Source organism: Scomber japonicus, chromosome 1, assembly GCF_027409825.1.
Source record: "Scomber japonicus isolate fScoJap1 chromosome 1, fScoJap1.pri, whole genome shotgun sequence".
NCBI classification, from domain to species: domain Eukaryota; kingdom Metazoa; phylum Chordata; class Actinopteri; order Scombriformes; family Scombridae; genus Scomber; species Scomber japonicus.
In genome coordinates, this window is record NC_070578.1 from 34,062,525 (window position 1) to 34,078,785 (window position 16,261).

The window sequence follows — 16,261 nt, forward strand, 5'->3', positions numbered from 1 at the left end:
GGGATACATTCTCTCCGTTTATCGACAGCGGATTGGGTCTCAAACCCAAAGTCAGACATGCAATATTGTCCACTGCTGACTGTTTGTGGTCCAGTCGATGTCCTTAGCGGTGGGCCAGGTCGTTTTTAAAACCATCACACGGCGTACACCGGCCTCGTAATTTAGAGCCCAATTTCATGGGACACTGCTTCACTTGAAGGAAAAAGGATATGAGAGAGAGAGAGAGAGAGAGAGAGAGAGAGAGAGAGAGAGAGAGAGAGAGAGAGAGAGAGAGAGAGAGAGAGAGAGAGAGAGAGAGAGAGAGAGAGAGAGAGAGAGAGAGAGAGAGAGAGAGAGAGAGAGAGAGAGAGAGAGAGAGAGAGAGAAAGAGAAAGAGAGAGAGAGAGAGGCCTGAAAGCAGAGTCACACCTCACTTTTATCATCAATGATGCTTCAGGATTACTGCCCCCCCCACCGACCCCCACCTCCACAGTGCCTTCCATGTCGTCCCAGCAGCATGTTTACCACACCCCCCCTATTTTTATACATCTGCAGTGTTAATTACCAAAAACAGAAGACACAGATCCACGTCTGTGCAACTAGACCGAGATGAGAGGAGAACTGGAGGTGGAGCAATACTACTAAAGTTTGTCTGAGTCTAATTAGATCTGACAAGAAAACTTCAACCACTACATGAAAAATCAACAATAATAATCCATCATTGAATGTGTTATGATGATGATGATGATGATGATCTAGCAGTTTCAGTGTCTAACAGTGTTCAATTTTAGACTACATGTTGTTTCAGTTACACCTACTGTATGGTATAACAAGGTAGGTGCTGCAAAGTTGGATGTTTAATTATACAAAGGACTCCATTAGCCCAGTCATGAGAAGACAATGTTTAAATGAAGTATCCCTCATAGCTTCATCATACTCAAGACCATTAGTGTCTTAAAACTTTTAATTAAAAACAAAGCCATTTTAAAAAAAACTGCTTTTGAGCTTTGTAAAAAGGGCGTTTATCTCTCTCCGAGTTAATCTTAATCGAAATGAAAGCACCGAATGTGACTCAGTCTGCATAATGTGTTAAATGTTATAATGCAGTGAGAGCATCTATCACCACAACGCTTTCCTGCACTAAATGACGACATATAAGGACAACGTGATGATACCCTGCCGTGCATGTGTTTGAATGTCTGATGGGCTTGATGGACAATACAATCTTCCATCTTAAGTCAGGTTTGGGGAAGGTTGTATGAGCTTTCTGGCCTATAAGGAAGGATCAATCATTTATAATAAGAAGAAAGCATGATCTGTAGGGCTTTGCTTTATCTGTCCAATTGCTGCTATTTAGCCACAGGCTGTGAACTTTTACTCATTCTTGTCTCTAAATGACCTAAATATCATTTGACAGAAGGGAGAAACTATTGACATCAGAACCTCTACATTTATAGGCTCTCTATTCAAAACAGGGATAGCTACATGTTTAGCCTAGCTTAGCATAAAGTGTAAAAAACTAATCTTTGTTGAAAAGTAAGTAATACATGTTAACTAAAAGGCAAACCACTAATAAAAAGAGTCAGCTGGGGTTTGTTTAGAGTTACAAAACTGTGAAAAGGCAGGAGCATCACCATGAGTACAAAACTTCAGAGATGCTATATAAGCTAACTGCTTGCTAACCCACAGCATTTGATATTTGTACGCTAGTCAAATACATACGTACAAGAACCACTGAGCAAATCTGAAGGACCTACAAACTAAACACTGTGTTCACTCGTAATAAAGTCACAGTAAAGTCAGTTCAGTGTGCAGTGGTTAATTACATTTTTTCAATTAAGATGTTCCTGTGACCAACCTAATTGAAAATACTGGCTGTGCATGGGAACTTCTGTTTACTGACATACAGGAACCACCTTTGGATTTGTTGGATAGCAAAGATACGCTAGCTGTTCCCTCCTGCCTCCAGCTTATTTTGTAAGTTAGACTAACATTTGATATTTGTACACAAGTCAAATACATCCGTACAAGAACCACCTTTGGATTTGTTGGATGGTGAAGCTATGCTAGCTGTTTCCTACTGCCTCCATCTTATCAGGCCAAGTCAGGCTAAGAGATGAAAATGATATTGATCTCCACATATTTCAACAAAAAAAACCCCAAAAGGAGACTTTTCAAATGTCAAACTATTCTTTTAACTACAAGTGCCTGCATTTCATTATATTATTGCATTCTTATTCTTGTGTTCTTGTTTACGGCATCACAAAAAGGATCTTGATGTATCGACTGCCAACAATGATCAATACCAGTGAATCAAAGTCAAGTGATTTATCTGGTTTAAACACTTGTTGTTGTTAGTTGTTGAAAATAGTCGAACAGTTAAAACTACATCACGAAAAACAAAAAGAAAGCCTATAATTACCTCACTTTGTTTTATCTCACTTCACTTTATCTTTATTGACTTGTGTTAAAAAAAAACTAGATTAAAACTAAACTACTAACTTTTTTTTTGATACCGTCTCCACCAATCGATCCGTCTGTCTGCCGGCTCAGTGAGACAGACAGGGCCGAGGTGTTAGTGTGAGGAAACGGCTCCTGTTTACTGTCAGGCTGCCTGGCTCGTGCAACCGATGCTCTGCAGTATCGTCACTATGCATTTCCATAAAAGAGACTAATGAAAACCTAATGAGAATGGGCTGGAGCAGCTTATACACATTAACAAAATTAGCATATAAAACACATTCCCCTGAGTGGGCTATACCACACACACACACACACACACACACACACACACACACACACACACACACACACAGACACACACTAACATACACATCTACATATGCACCAATAGACACGCACAAAAGAAAAATGGTAAATACACTTTTACGGCTGTGTTATGTTTGTCAAGGACTTTTGTTTTTTTCACTGAGTTATCGATGCCTTTAAAATTACACAAAATGCTATTAACCATGACTATTATATAAAAACTCCACGGCAAAGAACTTTTATAATTACTCTTTGTGATGTTTTTCTTGTTTTAGTTGCTGCAGGCGGAGTGGAGAAAAAAAAAAGGCTTGGTGTACTACAATTTACAGATTTTTTGTGACCATCCACCCTTGGGAAACTGAGTTGCTGTCAATTATAGGTACCGAGGAGACGCGTTTCAGTACAAAATCTGCATCAGCAGTTTACACTTTCCTCCGCCCTCCAGTACCTCCCTCTCTCCTTCTGCATTCAACACACGTCTTCCTCAATTACTGCAGATCATCATCACTTCCAGTCCCAGGAGGGCCACAGCAAAATAAAGGAGATGGTGTGCATGCATGAATGTGTGTGTTTCTGGATGTGTGTGAGTGAGGAGGGGGGTGTGGGGGGTGGGATGGGGTACTTCCATGCTTCACCGAATTCTGAAGGCAGCACCTCTACATCAACAAGCCTCTCCTATACTAGTGTACGGTCATGTGATACCAAATTAGCATAAACATATCACACACATCCCTGTAATAGATTTTAGTGTGTTAACGTTTGCCGGGTGTAACACTGTGCAGGTTCCAATATCACCTTAATTTCCATTTAAAGCCATGGGGATGAGATATAGAGGAGAAAGACGCTATGAGAACGAAGTAATTTGCAGTATAGATGTGAGGTTATTAAAGGCAGTGGCTCCTCTGATAGCGATAAGGACATTGTGTGTTTTAGAGGATTTTACAATGGACAGTAAGACAGTTCAATAAAATATGCAAATGTATGTAAGGCATTAAAGATTTTAAAAAGGAAAATGGCAGTTTTTATTCTCCACTTTTATACTATGGCGCATGAGATTTGAACATGTGATTAAAGGGACTGTGCATTCATCCATTATCTTTGTAGTTTGTCCAGTTTTATGCTATAATTATTTCCAAAGTCTCTAAAATATGTGTTCAGACTGAATGAAAAGTGAATTTTCACACCTATAATTTCCACAGTTTTGACCTTTGGATCTCTTTTTGCATTTGTCGCAACAAAAACACAATAATCAAACTGTACAGATGTTAGTTATGTGTATCTGTGTTTGTGTCTGATCTCAGAACTCACCAAAAACTTCATTTACTCTGTTATTTCCTTTCATTCTGTATCACTTTCCCTATCATTACCTGTCTATGTTCATGAATTGGAGTCATAAAGCATCTGGATGAGAATACATTTGAAGCATGTTCGCCTCGATTTCTTCCATCATGAAAATTTGGTTGATTTGCTCCCACTCGCGTCTTTAAATTGGCTTCATATGCCCTCACTTTGCCTCTAAACTCAGCATTGCGTTCAGTCTCATACCTTTAAAAAGGCATTTAGATCATCATGGGACATTGAGACTCTCCATAGACAATCACACTCTTTTTAGGTTTAGCATTTTACTTTTCATTAAAGTCTTTACCAAAACATTAGTAAGCGAAAAATGAATCAACAGAGCAGAATGTAATTAAATGTCTGTTAGACTTTACAGGTTGTTAGTAGCTGTAATGAGCAGAAGATGTCATGGTTAGGTAGTCTGATATTTAACACAGGCATACATCATTTCCCTAGGTATGAATTTACCATTTGGATTTTGGGAAAGGCACCTTTACTTGAAAACTCATTTGGTTTTAAAGTCAAAGTGTAAGTCAGCAGCGTAAAAATAGAACAATGCTTGCCTTCGTGTGCCTTTGCCTTTGTGAAATAAAAAAAGTTATTGCTTGGAATACCGCATACACTATAAAAGAAATCCTAATATACTTGTATACTGCAGTGTACTTGTCCAAGCATTCACAGGGCTGTTATTAAATTCATCATTTTTGAGGGAACAAGAAGGCCATTTCTCTCCACAAAAACAATGTCAACTGAGCGATGCAGGATTATAGCTTTGGGTTTATGAGGATGTCTGTTTGAGAGATACATCAGGTTGTCACTTTCATGTTCGGTGTGTATCAACATTATTCAAACCAGAGAGCAGTAACTCCTTTCATTTGGTCGCTTTGACCAGATGGGAGCAATGCAACATTGCACTTTGGATACATATAGTATATATATCATTGTGCTGAATTGCATTTTGGGTCTTTACAGTAAATGGCTGCCTATATGTCCATGGGTCTATGCTTCATTAAGAAAGCAGAGGGAGAAAAATAGAGTCACATAAATACACGAGTTGGTGCACTAGTATGCAACACATGCATGTCTTTGACTTGTGGAGTTACACATGTATAAGAAATATGAGAAAACTAGTTTAAAACAGACGCCCCCTCTTTAAAAAAAAAACAATTATTTTCAATTTAAAACTGCTGAATACTGAAAATGATGAGCGTCATCAGGTGATAAATGTTATTAAAAATACATATATACAGATACATAATCAAGATATAAATTGGAAAGTAAATGTTCAGTTACGAAAGCAAGAGTTGCATAGTTAATGTACATTTTACAATTTACTTAAAATGCATGATCAGCATCTTATTTGCGTTTATTTCCTTTTATTCCCAGCACGGTTGCTCTGTTTCACATGACTTGAGGATTTTGCCCATCGCAAGAAGACGTAGTTTACAATGAAACAGTGGGTAAATGGTAAACGGTAGACGGTACTTTTATCGTACTTTTCTAGCCTTTCAACCACTCAAAGGGGATTTCCAGTACAAGTCGCATTCATCCACTGCTGGCACATCAGGAGTAATTTGGGGTTAAGTATCTTGCCCAAGGACACCTCCATCGACATGTAGACTGGAGGAGCTGGGAATCGAAACACCAATCTTCTGATTAGTGGATGACCCGCTGTACCTCCTGAGTCCACGGCCGTCCCTATGTTTAATATGTTTCCACAGCAAGAACAATTTACTTTTGGGTATGCTGGGACAAACAATCTGGGTGAATAATCTGTTTAAACTTCTTTTTTTTTTATCTGGATATTTTTCAGTGAAAACCTGCCAAAATGGTCTGCACTAGCAAACACCACATCACCAAAAATTCTGCCAAATAACAAACAGGATGGGTGGATGCATCAGAAGTTTTGTTACACAAGCAGCTGGCTAAATAACACTTCCCCAAGTGTTTGAAGGTCCTGAGGAAGTAAACACAGCCAATAAATCCTCATTAGAACATAGACACACCTGTGGCGCTGTCACTGTGTGTGTGTGTGTGTGTGTGTGTGTGTGTGTGTGTGTTTATTTTGCTGCTGTTGAGTCTATTTGTGTGTGTGTGAGTGTGTCTGTGAGACTGACAGTCCGTCTGACTGAAGGACAGGATGACTGATGACTACCGTCCTCTTTTTAGGCAGGTGAGGCTCTCGGCACTGATAATGAGGCTAAAGAGGAAGGGCTGCCATTAATTTGACTTCGTACCTCTACCACACACAATGCTTCGGACTTAGTGTGTTTGTCTGTGTGTATAAATGTGCTCCAGTGATACTTGTTTTGCAGTCAAGACGTGTCCACTTCAAGGTAAAAAAAATCAGAAATGAAGGAACAAAGAAATCCTCCACAGAAAGTTAGCCAGGGCTCTCTGACACTTTACGTGCTCAGTGTTCCTTTCATATTTTAATGAAACAGACCGAACGCGCTCACTGTCGCCGAAGAACAACTTCGACATTCTGGAGGAGTTTCTTCAAGGTAAGTTAGCACATACCTCAAGAACCTCACTATTCAGGGTCGTTGCCGTACACAAACTGTTGTCAAGGAGACAATATATGATGCAAAAAAGTAAAAAAAAAGTAAAATTAGTTATTATTAGTTCACATTCACACACCACCATGAGTCATTTAGTAAATCAATCAAATCTAATGAATGAATGGTGGGCAATATTTCAACAACAGGGTTTGATTTCATGGAAATATTAGAAATTGATGAAAAAGTGTTTCACAAATGTATTCTACTAAATTAGGTTCAGGTCTATTTAAGTCCTGGTAAGTCCTGTACATTTCATCTCTGACCTCAAGATGACAGGATCTATTTTAGAGAGGAAAACACCTGGCAATGTATGCACTTCATATTCTTACATTTCCTTTCCAAAGTCTACAATGAAAAGTAAAGATAGGAATTTTGAAGTGGTGCCTGAAGAGATAACACGCTGGTGTAACCTGCAAGTGTGACTGACAGTAGAAAAGTTGGTGAGTGTGTCAGTGTCCTCTCATGTCTGTATTTGTATATGCAGGCCATCAAGCTAGCAGGCCCATCACCTGTGACTGATCTTAGAGTTACAAACTTTATTTAGCCTTCGGGAACTCACCCCCCCCCCCCATCCTCCCTTCCCTTCTCCCCATCAGCCCCCTCCCTAGTCTCTTATCTGCTGTGGACTGTTTGTTTTTCAGCTTGCTGAGAGAGAGAGAGAGGACCGATCAATGTTGTGAGTTATGAAATGACAGCGTTGCTGCTAAAGGCAGTCTCTCAAACACTGCCAAGGCAGACAGACACTCATCTGCCCCCTTCTCCTCCACCACCGCTACACCACATTCATCACTCATCTCTGTCTATTAGCCCTGTAACCAGTGTCTGTCTGCCCGGTCCAACGACTCTGACAGCTGGACTTCAATTATAGAATTCTTTGTTTGTCTGCTAGAACGGCCTTAATTGGTAGGAAAGAAACTCATTGCTTTTGCAAGGTTACGTCTGCAAAGCAACATCCTGGAGTATGAATAATTAAAGTAATATTATTTCTAAAAGCAGAGGTCTTTTATCATAAGTTCTGATTTATGTTGTTTATAATACTGTTTCTATTTGTTATGACGTTTCACATACACATAAATAACTGATGGTCATTAAGTGAATTCAATTATAGAGCAGCAATGAAAATGTGAGTAATACAGGTGTCAAAACTTGTAATAGAAACACTTTATACAGTACATAACAATATTAAACATGTACTACAATGTGAGAGCATAAAACAACTTATGTACATATTACTGAGGAGTTCTGTTGAAAATGAAAAATGAATGAACGACTACTCTGACATTTTAGTGAATTTGCTCATTAGTAGTGCTACTGAGGGTTAGATTAGAAGATCAGTTTAGTTGGTTAAGTTTTATCTGTTCAGTAAGTTTAGGTGATATCTGTTTGAGACATTGTTTTCAAAAGAGACCTGACAACAGACTACATATGCATCTCTATGTATCCAACACAGAGGTAATGCAGCTGTGTGATATGTTAGAAATGCTTAGCTCAAAGACCTGAAGGGTTGAACTAAAGGTCAAACTCTAAGACCAACTGTTTATACACTGTATCTTATAAGCAACACAATGAGGTTAAATTCATGTTGCTTTTCTCATTCAGCTGTCAGCAAAATCCAAATTAAGCACTTTTTAACATCATCTACATACTGTTAAAGTGGCAATAACTTTTTTTTCATCACCTTTTCGGTCAATATGGTGAACTTGATAGCAAACACCTTGTTGGTATGTATAAAAGGTACACAGATAGAGTTCGGGGGGCGGGGGGGGGGTTGTTCTGCCAATAAGCTGGCTACAGAGGTAGTCACAGAGCTGGACCAACATCTGTGTAAAAAGGACACAGATGATGGAGCGGACACTGTTATGTTACAAGTCACGCTTTTGAATCCCATGTAAAAGCACACATGGGGGCAGCATTGTTTAACATCATCTACATACTGTTAAAGTGGCAATAACTTTTTTTTCCATCACCTTTGAGGTCAACTTGGTGAACTTGATAGCAAACACCTTGTTGGTATGTATAAAAAGCAAAAGGTGGCTAAATGACGGATTCTCTATACGGCTAAAATAGAGGATGCCTGTTATGTTCACCAGCTAGTGATTAAAAGTATCTGTTTGTAGTTTGGTGCAGTGATTCAGTTGGGTTTTTAGAGTTTTTCCTCTGAAAACTGCTGCCTGCTGCAACAGAAAATGATGCAATGAGAGTGGTGCAACTGAACTCAAAACAAAGTTGCAACTCGACAGCTAAAAAAATGAGGTGAAACTTGCTATAAAGCTCTGTAAAGCCGAGTGGAACTGCAGAGTCGGTTAATAATAGTCTGTAGGTTCATCACTACTTAATGATCTACATCTTCAATGTAAACACCTGTAGCTATAGCAACAAGCCGTCATACATTTTTGAAATTATGTACTGCATAAGTTTACTGTCCTCTATTTTCTTTTCAGTGAATGCTTTCAACCCAACATAGACTACAGTCATTCATCAGAGACGTGATGATAGATTAATGGAGAACTTTCTTTGAGAAGTGATTATTTTCTTTGCCACAGTAAGTCCAACGCTGTCTCTCTCTCTCTCTCTTGAACCAAACAGAACTTTGTAGACCTATTAATCCTACAAATGTCAGCTTAATTCAACTGTTTTGTGGCAACAGACTCACCAAACTGTTATTTCCTCCTTGAGTAAGTTGAGTGTAACTATGTGGAAGGCAGACAGTTTTAAGTTCTGGCTTTGCAAGTGAGATTTTTCATTCATCTCTTTCCTTGTTATCTCTTTAATCCTATATTCCAACAAAAAGGCTCCTCTGAACAAAAGAAATGCTGGATGCTAATCTATTCTTAGTAGCAGAATTCCCTCCTGTGCATCCCTGCAACTGCTTTGACCCAATTTTGCTGTTCTCTGTCTGAGGACTTAGCAAGCCGAGTCAGACTAAGGAATAAAAGCTTGATCAAAATTACAAGGATGTTTTTTGTGATTTTGACATTTGGGAACAAACTCTACAAACCAAGAAGGACCAGAAGAAACAAAGTGCAATCCTTAAGATCTCAGTTCAGGCTGATTTGGTGACACCTGAGGTTACTGATGGCAACAAAATAACATAATAATAAAAAATATAATTAATACTAAAGGACAAAGACTTCTGGAGGATAAAAAAAGTGCTTCACAAATTTGGATTCTTCCTGTACATCTCATCACTGACACTAAACTCAAGATGAGAGGATCTGTTTTAGAGAGAGGGAAAAGCTTCAACCTTCACACTGTGTTGTAAAAGGTGTTTTATGGGTAAAATTCTTATAGTTGAAAAGTCAAATGGATTTGGTCAGAAATCTCTGATAATCAACATGAAAAGTTTTACACATATGAATCAAATGATAAATTCTTAATTGATGATTATTTGAAAGTCAGTGCAACCCCACAGGGACGAACTATTCCTACACTACTAAAAGTGTTGAGAAAGTTAAAATGCATTAAATATTTGGAGGATTTATTTCTCAATGTAATAAATCATGTTGAGTAAGAAGGTAAGATATATGACTCTGAAAAACAGAAACATACTCTGATAAAAGGTATCTAAAGCAAAAAAATAAAAAAAATTGTGAGAGCGATGACATCTCCAGAGTCTCTGAGGTAATAGGTTCCTACCTGGCTACAAGACAAAGCCATTAAAGTTTAATACAGTCTAAAGCCATTTACACTGGCAAAAAAGTCTCCTCCTTTGACAACTGTCATTTTTCCATTTTAAAACAGGCAGATTGGAGGGCAGCCTTTGAAGTCTTGGCCACTGAGAAATGTCTGCCATTGCTGCAGTGATGGGAAGTGACTGGAGAATTCTTAGATTTATTAGTGCTCTGTGAGCCAGTGTCATCAGAGATTACATCCTATCCTTCACCGTTCCACCGGCACATCACCCACCGAATTTCAATTTCCCTGGTGAGGGGATGGGAAGGCTCTGTCTGGCGACCCCTGTTCCTGACCCTGGGGTTTCACGATGGATGGGGGAGGTGGAGGGGGGACAGATACGGGATGCTCATGAATTAGGGATGACTTCAGCGGTGCGTTCAACTTTGGCCGTCCCGCCTGTATCGCCACCAAGAATCTCCCTGATAAATGGGCATCAAGGGGTAGGAAGACTGCTCCTCCTGGTTAGAGATTCAGAGGAGCTCACGGTCGAGTTTAGCCCCGTTAAGGCCATGTTTAAAACATGCATCACTGCTGCTGACACCTTGGATTCTGCATGTTCATTGGCTGATAAAGAACCAAACCAAGGTTAACTTGAGCATCTACTGTACATTTTGGGTATATCCATTAGATGTATTTCAAAGAGATCTGCTGGTGGATGAAAATAAGCTTCCAAGACATTTTAACCAGTGGTGGAAGACGTACTCAGACCCTTTACTTAAGTATCAATACAGCAATGTGAAAATACTTCATTACAAGTTAAAAAGTCCTGCATGAAAAATCCTAAATAAGTGAAAGTACATAAGTATTGCTTGATGTAGTTAAAGTATTGGAGTAAACGTAGTGGTTTGGTCTGGTCCCTCTGACTGAGACATTATTATATATGACACCAGTTACAGTTTAGTCCAGTGGTTCAAACTGAGAGGTCCTGAGATGATTAATGGGAGAGGAAGGAAGAAAAAACTAAATTCTGATACCCAAACCTGTATTCAGTTTTTGGACGTTTTCTCTAATTTTTGACTTTTGCTGAAATATTGGATCATTTGAACGGTTATTGAAATGAAACCCCGTTAAACGTTTGGAGGGGAAAATCTCTATTTGGTGGAGCTGTTAACAACTCATAGACATCTGAAATGTGATCCTGACTACACACTGCTTTTTGTGAGGCGTCAAAAGACAAAAAGGTTGGAAACCACTGGTTTCATCTTTAACAATGGGTTTTAAATGCTTGTTATATAACCTATTGTGTCAAATCGGTCAAATCTGTAGTGAAGAAGAAAGTCCAATATTTCTGACTGAAATGTAGTGGAGAAGTATAAAGTAGCATAGCCCTGAACTAGGCATAAAAGTTACAGCATGTTGGGGTTAGTTTTACCTCCAACTAAAGAACATATTAAAAAAACTTCCAACAGCAACCCTCAAAACACAAAAGGACCAAACACAGCTTCCTGCTCCGCTCTGTACAAAGTCAGTGGTGCGGGAACAAATGTACCACAACAGAGAATCTTTGTCAAGCTGTCACATATTTTTAGACCTAATGAAAGTGAATACAAAAAGCCTGACTTGTTTAAAGCAGTATTAGTAAATGGTCAATGCATGCAGTGTCCTATGTACTGGGTATGTATTGTAATCTCAAAGCTCTAGCCATAGGTGAGTAATAACTTCCTGCCTTGTACTCACCACCATCACTGTGGTCAGGAAACACAAACTCCAACACAATAGTAAATATCAAGGGGAAAGCAGTGGGAGCCTTGGTTGAAAAATACCAACATTTTCCTTTTAACACTCTCACAATGCGGTAACAGAAAGCCATGAGGTGATTAATGACAGGGAAGTGGTTTGAGTGTGACCCGAGCTGTCCACACCAATCGTGCAAGAAATGTGCTTAATCAAGCGATCATTGAAGGTCTCGGAAGCCGAACACAACACATGGAGCTGGTTGAACCCGCATGTGCTACCAAAATATATTTCATCATATATCTTTTCACCTAATATATAGCCTGGAAGTTGATTGACTGATGTGAAAGTGGATGTTTTCTTCTAACTGAACTGATTTTGCTTTACTTGAGAGGGATCCAGAGGGAGGGTGAAACTCTTTTTGACTTTCACTCGCTTTTCTTTTTATTAAGAAAGTACTTTTCCGTTGTAACTGTGAACCGTATTGTATTAGTTAAATAATCAAACCTAATTTGTGTTAATTTAACTCTGTCTACTTAGTTTTGTCTTTCCCGGGTAACATCATAGTTACTCCCCTCATCCCCTATTAGTCTTATTTTTGGGGACGTAATATGGACCCTTATTGGTGCCCAAGAACTGATTCACATGCACAGATATCAATATAGATTTTATATTTTTGAAAGATATGTTATAACCTATATCACAAAGGTTTCTGAGTCAATCTAGCAAGTAGAAGACTTAAATCTGACCAACAGTCCCGTATCCAATAATCTAATCAAAATAAGGCTGCTACAGTTTGTACAATGTGGGTAAATAATTGTGTACTGACCATCCATTCTGAAATGATGATGTCCACTTTCTCCACAGGGAGTTTGATGTCTTCTATGCGGCCTTTGATCAAAGTGATCTTGTCCTCTAACTGGTTGGACCTGCGGGAAACATGAAGGAGTCAGAGGACTAACAAATTTCACTCATGTCAAATTTAGCACACCTGCAATCCAACAAACCAAAGGTTCAAGAATGGGCTTTGAAGTTTCACTGTGGTGTGCACTTACTACTAAAATAAGTGGATACCAAATCCCAATTATGGTAAAGAAATGTGGTTGTCCTCTATAAGAAGAATTCATTGATTTTCTCAGGGAGCGTAGAGCGGGATTATCAGATCTTTTTGTCAGAAAACAGCTGCTCGATAGTGAGCCTTTAAATTAGCGCTGATGAGAACGGGCAGACTGAACCAAAACAGTAAAGTTTTAGGCCATGGTCATGTGTGGAATCTCTGTGGTTTCATTGCTACGAGTGACCCCTCTCAGATTACACATCATTAGTCATTTTCACCACTGTTAATATGAAAATAGTGATTAGTGCAGCTTTAAGCTTCATTGACTTCGCTGAAGGAGGAGTAACCAGGAAACTGACAAATCACATTAACTACAAACTTCACAAAATGGACAGCACCAATCAATTTTCTTACATTATGGGCAATTTTTCAAACTTGTCAAGTAAATAGTCACATCCTTTTCATATGTTTCCAGTCTTCCCATATCAATGTGAGGAGTGGTGAAAGGGGGAAAAACTGCAACAGTCGGCCCACAGAGAGGTGTCAGGCTCAGGTAGGAACAGTAAGATCAGTGCTTGCTGTTTAAATGATCTTTCCTTTCAGACCGGCCAGTCTGGGTATCAATCTCTGTGAATATTCCATTATCATGACAGCTAATGTTACCGAGGACAGAACAATTACTCACACCGGCCCAGAGTGCATTTCTGTAGCAGCGATCCTTATCTTGGACCGTCTCTCCCCTCTCTCCTGCTCTGCGTTCGCTGCTATCACCTCCTCCCAGAATCCAACCCCCCCCCCCCTCCCTCCACCTCCCCACACACACACACACACACACACACACACACACACACACACATACACCCACACACCCACAAGCCCCCGCCTCCTCCACCTTTCACAAGAGGGAAACACTGTAATCTCATTATTGGGGTAATTTAGAGGACAATGTCAGGACTCAGGGGAGAGAGAGAGTCAGTATCTGTGCAGCTGTGTGTGTGAGTGAGTTTGTGTCTGTGTGTGTGTGCGTGTGTGTCTGAGAGAGTGTGTGTGTGTGTGCCAGTGTAAGACTTTGAGACAGGAGGAGAGAGGTTGTATGTTTCATCATAGTAAACCAGTCTTTGCGTGGTGGATTGATGGTGGATTTTAGACCTTTTTTTAACCTTTATATATTCAGGGAAGTTTCACAGAGAGGAAGCCTCTGTTTTGCGGGAACACCCTGATCACATCCATGCATGGAAGCTGCCCAGTACAACCACAGTCTGACCTGCCGGCCACTGAGCAGTGAGGATTAAGTGCCTTGCTCGAGGGCATCTCAGTGGTGGCAATGAGCGAGGGGCAAACACTGCTTTCTCACTTTCCCCACCCAAATTTATAGTGCCAGTCTGAGAATTGAACCATAAACCTCTGACTCAAATAAATGGATTAGGTATTGGTGACAATGGGTCGATCTGTTATCAGATACCATTATTTTAATAGACAACAAGTGAGTATATTTGTATTTATGTATTTATTTTGTTACATTTTCTTTCACAAAGTTGGAAAAAGAATGTTAAATTCAACCCTGATTTTGCCTAACATGTAAAATACTGATCCTACTCTCTTCCACACAGTAAGGCATACAGCTTATTAATTCAACACTGGCATTGGATGAGCATGTGGTATCGGTACTAAAAAAAAAGTTGGATCACTGCATTAATCCTGTATTTTCCGGATAAGAAATGACACAAAATTCAACACGAACATTGAAATATAGCCTTTGCCAGAGTGTCCTGAATTACATGCATTCATATTGCAGGTTATTGGCTGGTAATCCGCTAAACAACATTTTTCAACCAAAGTCAGACAGATATCCACAAACTGATAATCTGTCAGTTCATGTCACTATTTAAAAGTTCAATTTCACTCATCTATGTAAAATATTTACCTAGTAGTATTTTATCACGTATTCCACTTTGCTGTCACAATCTAAAGCATCCCATTGGATAATCCATCAATTCCAGCCATTTAAAAAAAAAGTATTTAGACATTATCCATTAAGGAAGTGACTGTGAAGGAAGGAAGTCACATCCAGTTTTTCATTTAAACTTCGGCGACGGAGTGGAGACAGGAGATGGATGCTCCTGCCCAACCAACAGGAGCCACTTTAATTACAATCCTGATATTAACATCACGAGGAAGTGACGGACACACACGGGCCAGCTGCGCACATACAAAAGTAAGAGCTATAAAATCACAACCCAAGCAAACAGCAGATTTAAAGAAAAGGGACCCAAAGGGCCTAGTCTGTGTGTGTGTTTCTGTATGTATGTGTATTTGTGTGTGTACATGTGTGTGTAAGAGTGTGTCGGAGAAGGAGGAGGGGGTTACAACATCTTTTTTTTAAGCTAAATCTTCACCGCTGGCGAACCTGCGACGCACCCTGCATGCCAATTCACACTTCAACAGCGAATCAGTGGGCTGTAAAATTAAAATGTCCTATTCCTTCAGCAAACCCCATTGTTTTGCTTATACGACATTCTCTTACATAACGGTAATAATAGCAGTCATAATGGCCCCTAACTCAAAAATGCATTTTAGAGGTAGGGGTGTGATGGAGGTAGTGGTTGCGTGTAGACGTGCGGACAGTTGAGGCTCTGGTGGAGGTAAATGGACTCCGCTGTGGAGAACCATGTACTGGAAACTAGAAATACACAGCACCTGAAATTGGACTGAGGACTGTATTAAAAAATACCAGCAGGGGGGTCATCTACATGTTTGTTTGTGGGAGTGGGACTGCAGGTCTAGGACTGGAGTTACTGCGGGGGAGCGGAGGCGAGGGGTCAATCAGTCAGACCGCAGGTGTAAATTAGGTGCATTATGGCCACGCGACTGACAGCAAGCTCAATTGAAGTCAACCAGCTGCAACAAATAAAAAGGTGGCTTGAGGTCACAAAGACTCCTATTCCAGCGTATTCCCACAATCCTCTGCTGCACATAGTGGGAAGAAAACCCATCCACATTACAAGCAGACTCATGAAGGACCGCTACGACCTGTAAGGCGAGGCTAGACCTCCTGCTGCCAAGCTAATCTGCCAGCATGTTGACAGCCAAATGAAAGAAGAGTACTGATGAGTTTTACACATGTCATTTTTCATTGCTGTGAGCATTGAGGCAAAAAGAGATTTATCTACATACAAGTGTGTTTCAAAGAAATAGTGACAGATTGTAA

At 39.8% G+C, this 16,261-nt stretch overlaps 1 protein-coding gene across 1 annotated transcript in view; it reads right to left on the bottom strand.

Moving 5' to 3' along the window:
* Positions 1-16,261, bottom strand: part of prmt3 (protein arginine methyltransferase 3) — a 58,357-nt gene that overhangs the window by 33,012 nt on the left and 9,084 nt on the right. The window contains exon 10 of the mRNA XM_053324537.1: positions 12,826-12,925. Within this exon, the coding sequence (XP_053180512.1) occupies positions 12,826-12,925 (100 nt within the window). The remainder of the gene's footprint in view (positions 1-12,825; positions 12,926-16,261) is intronic.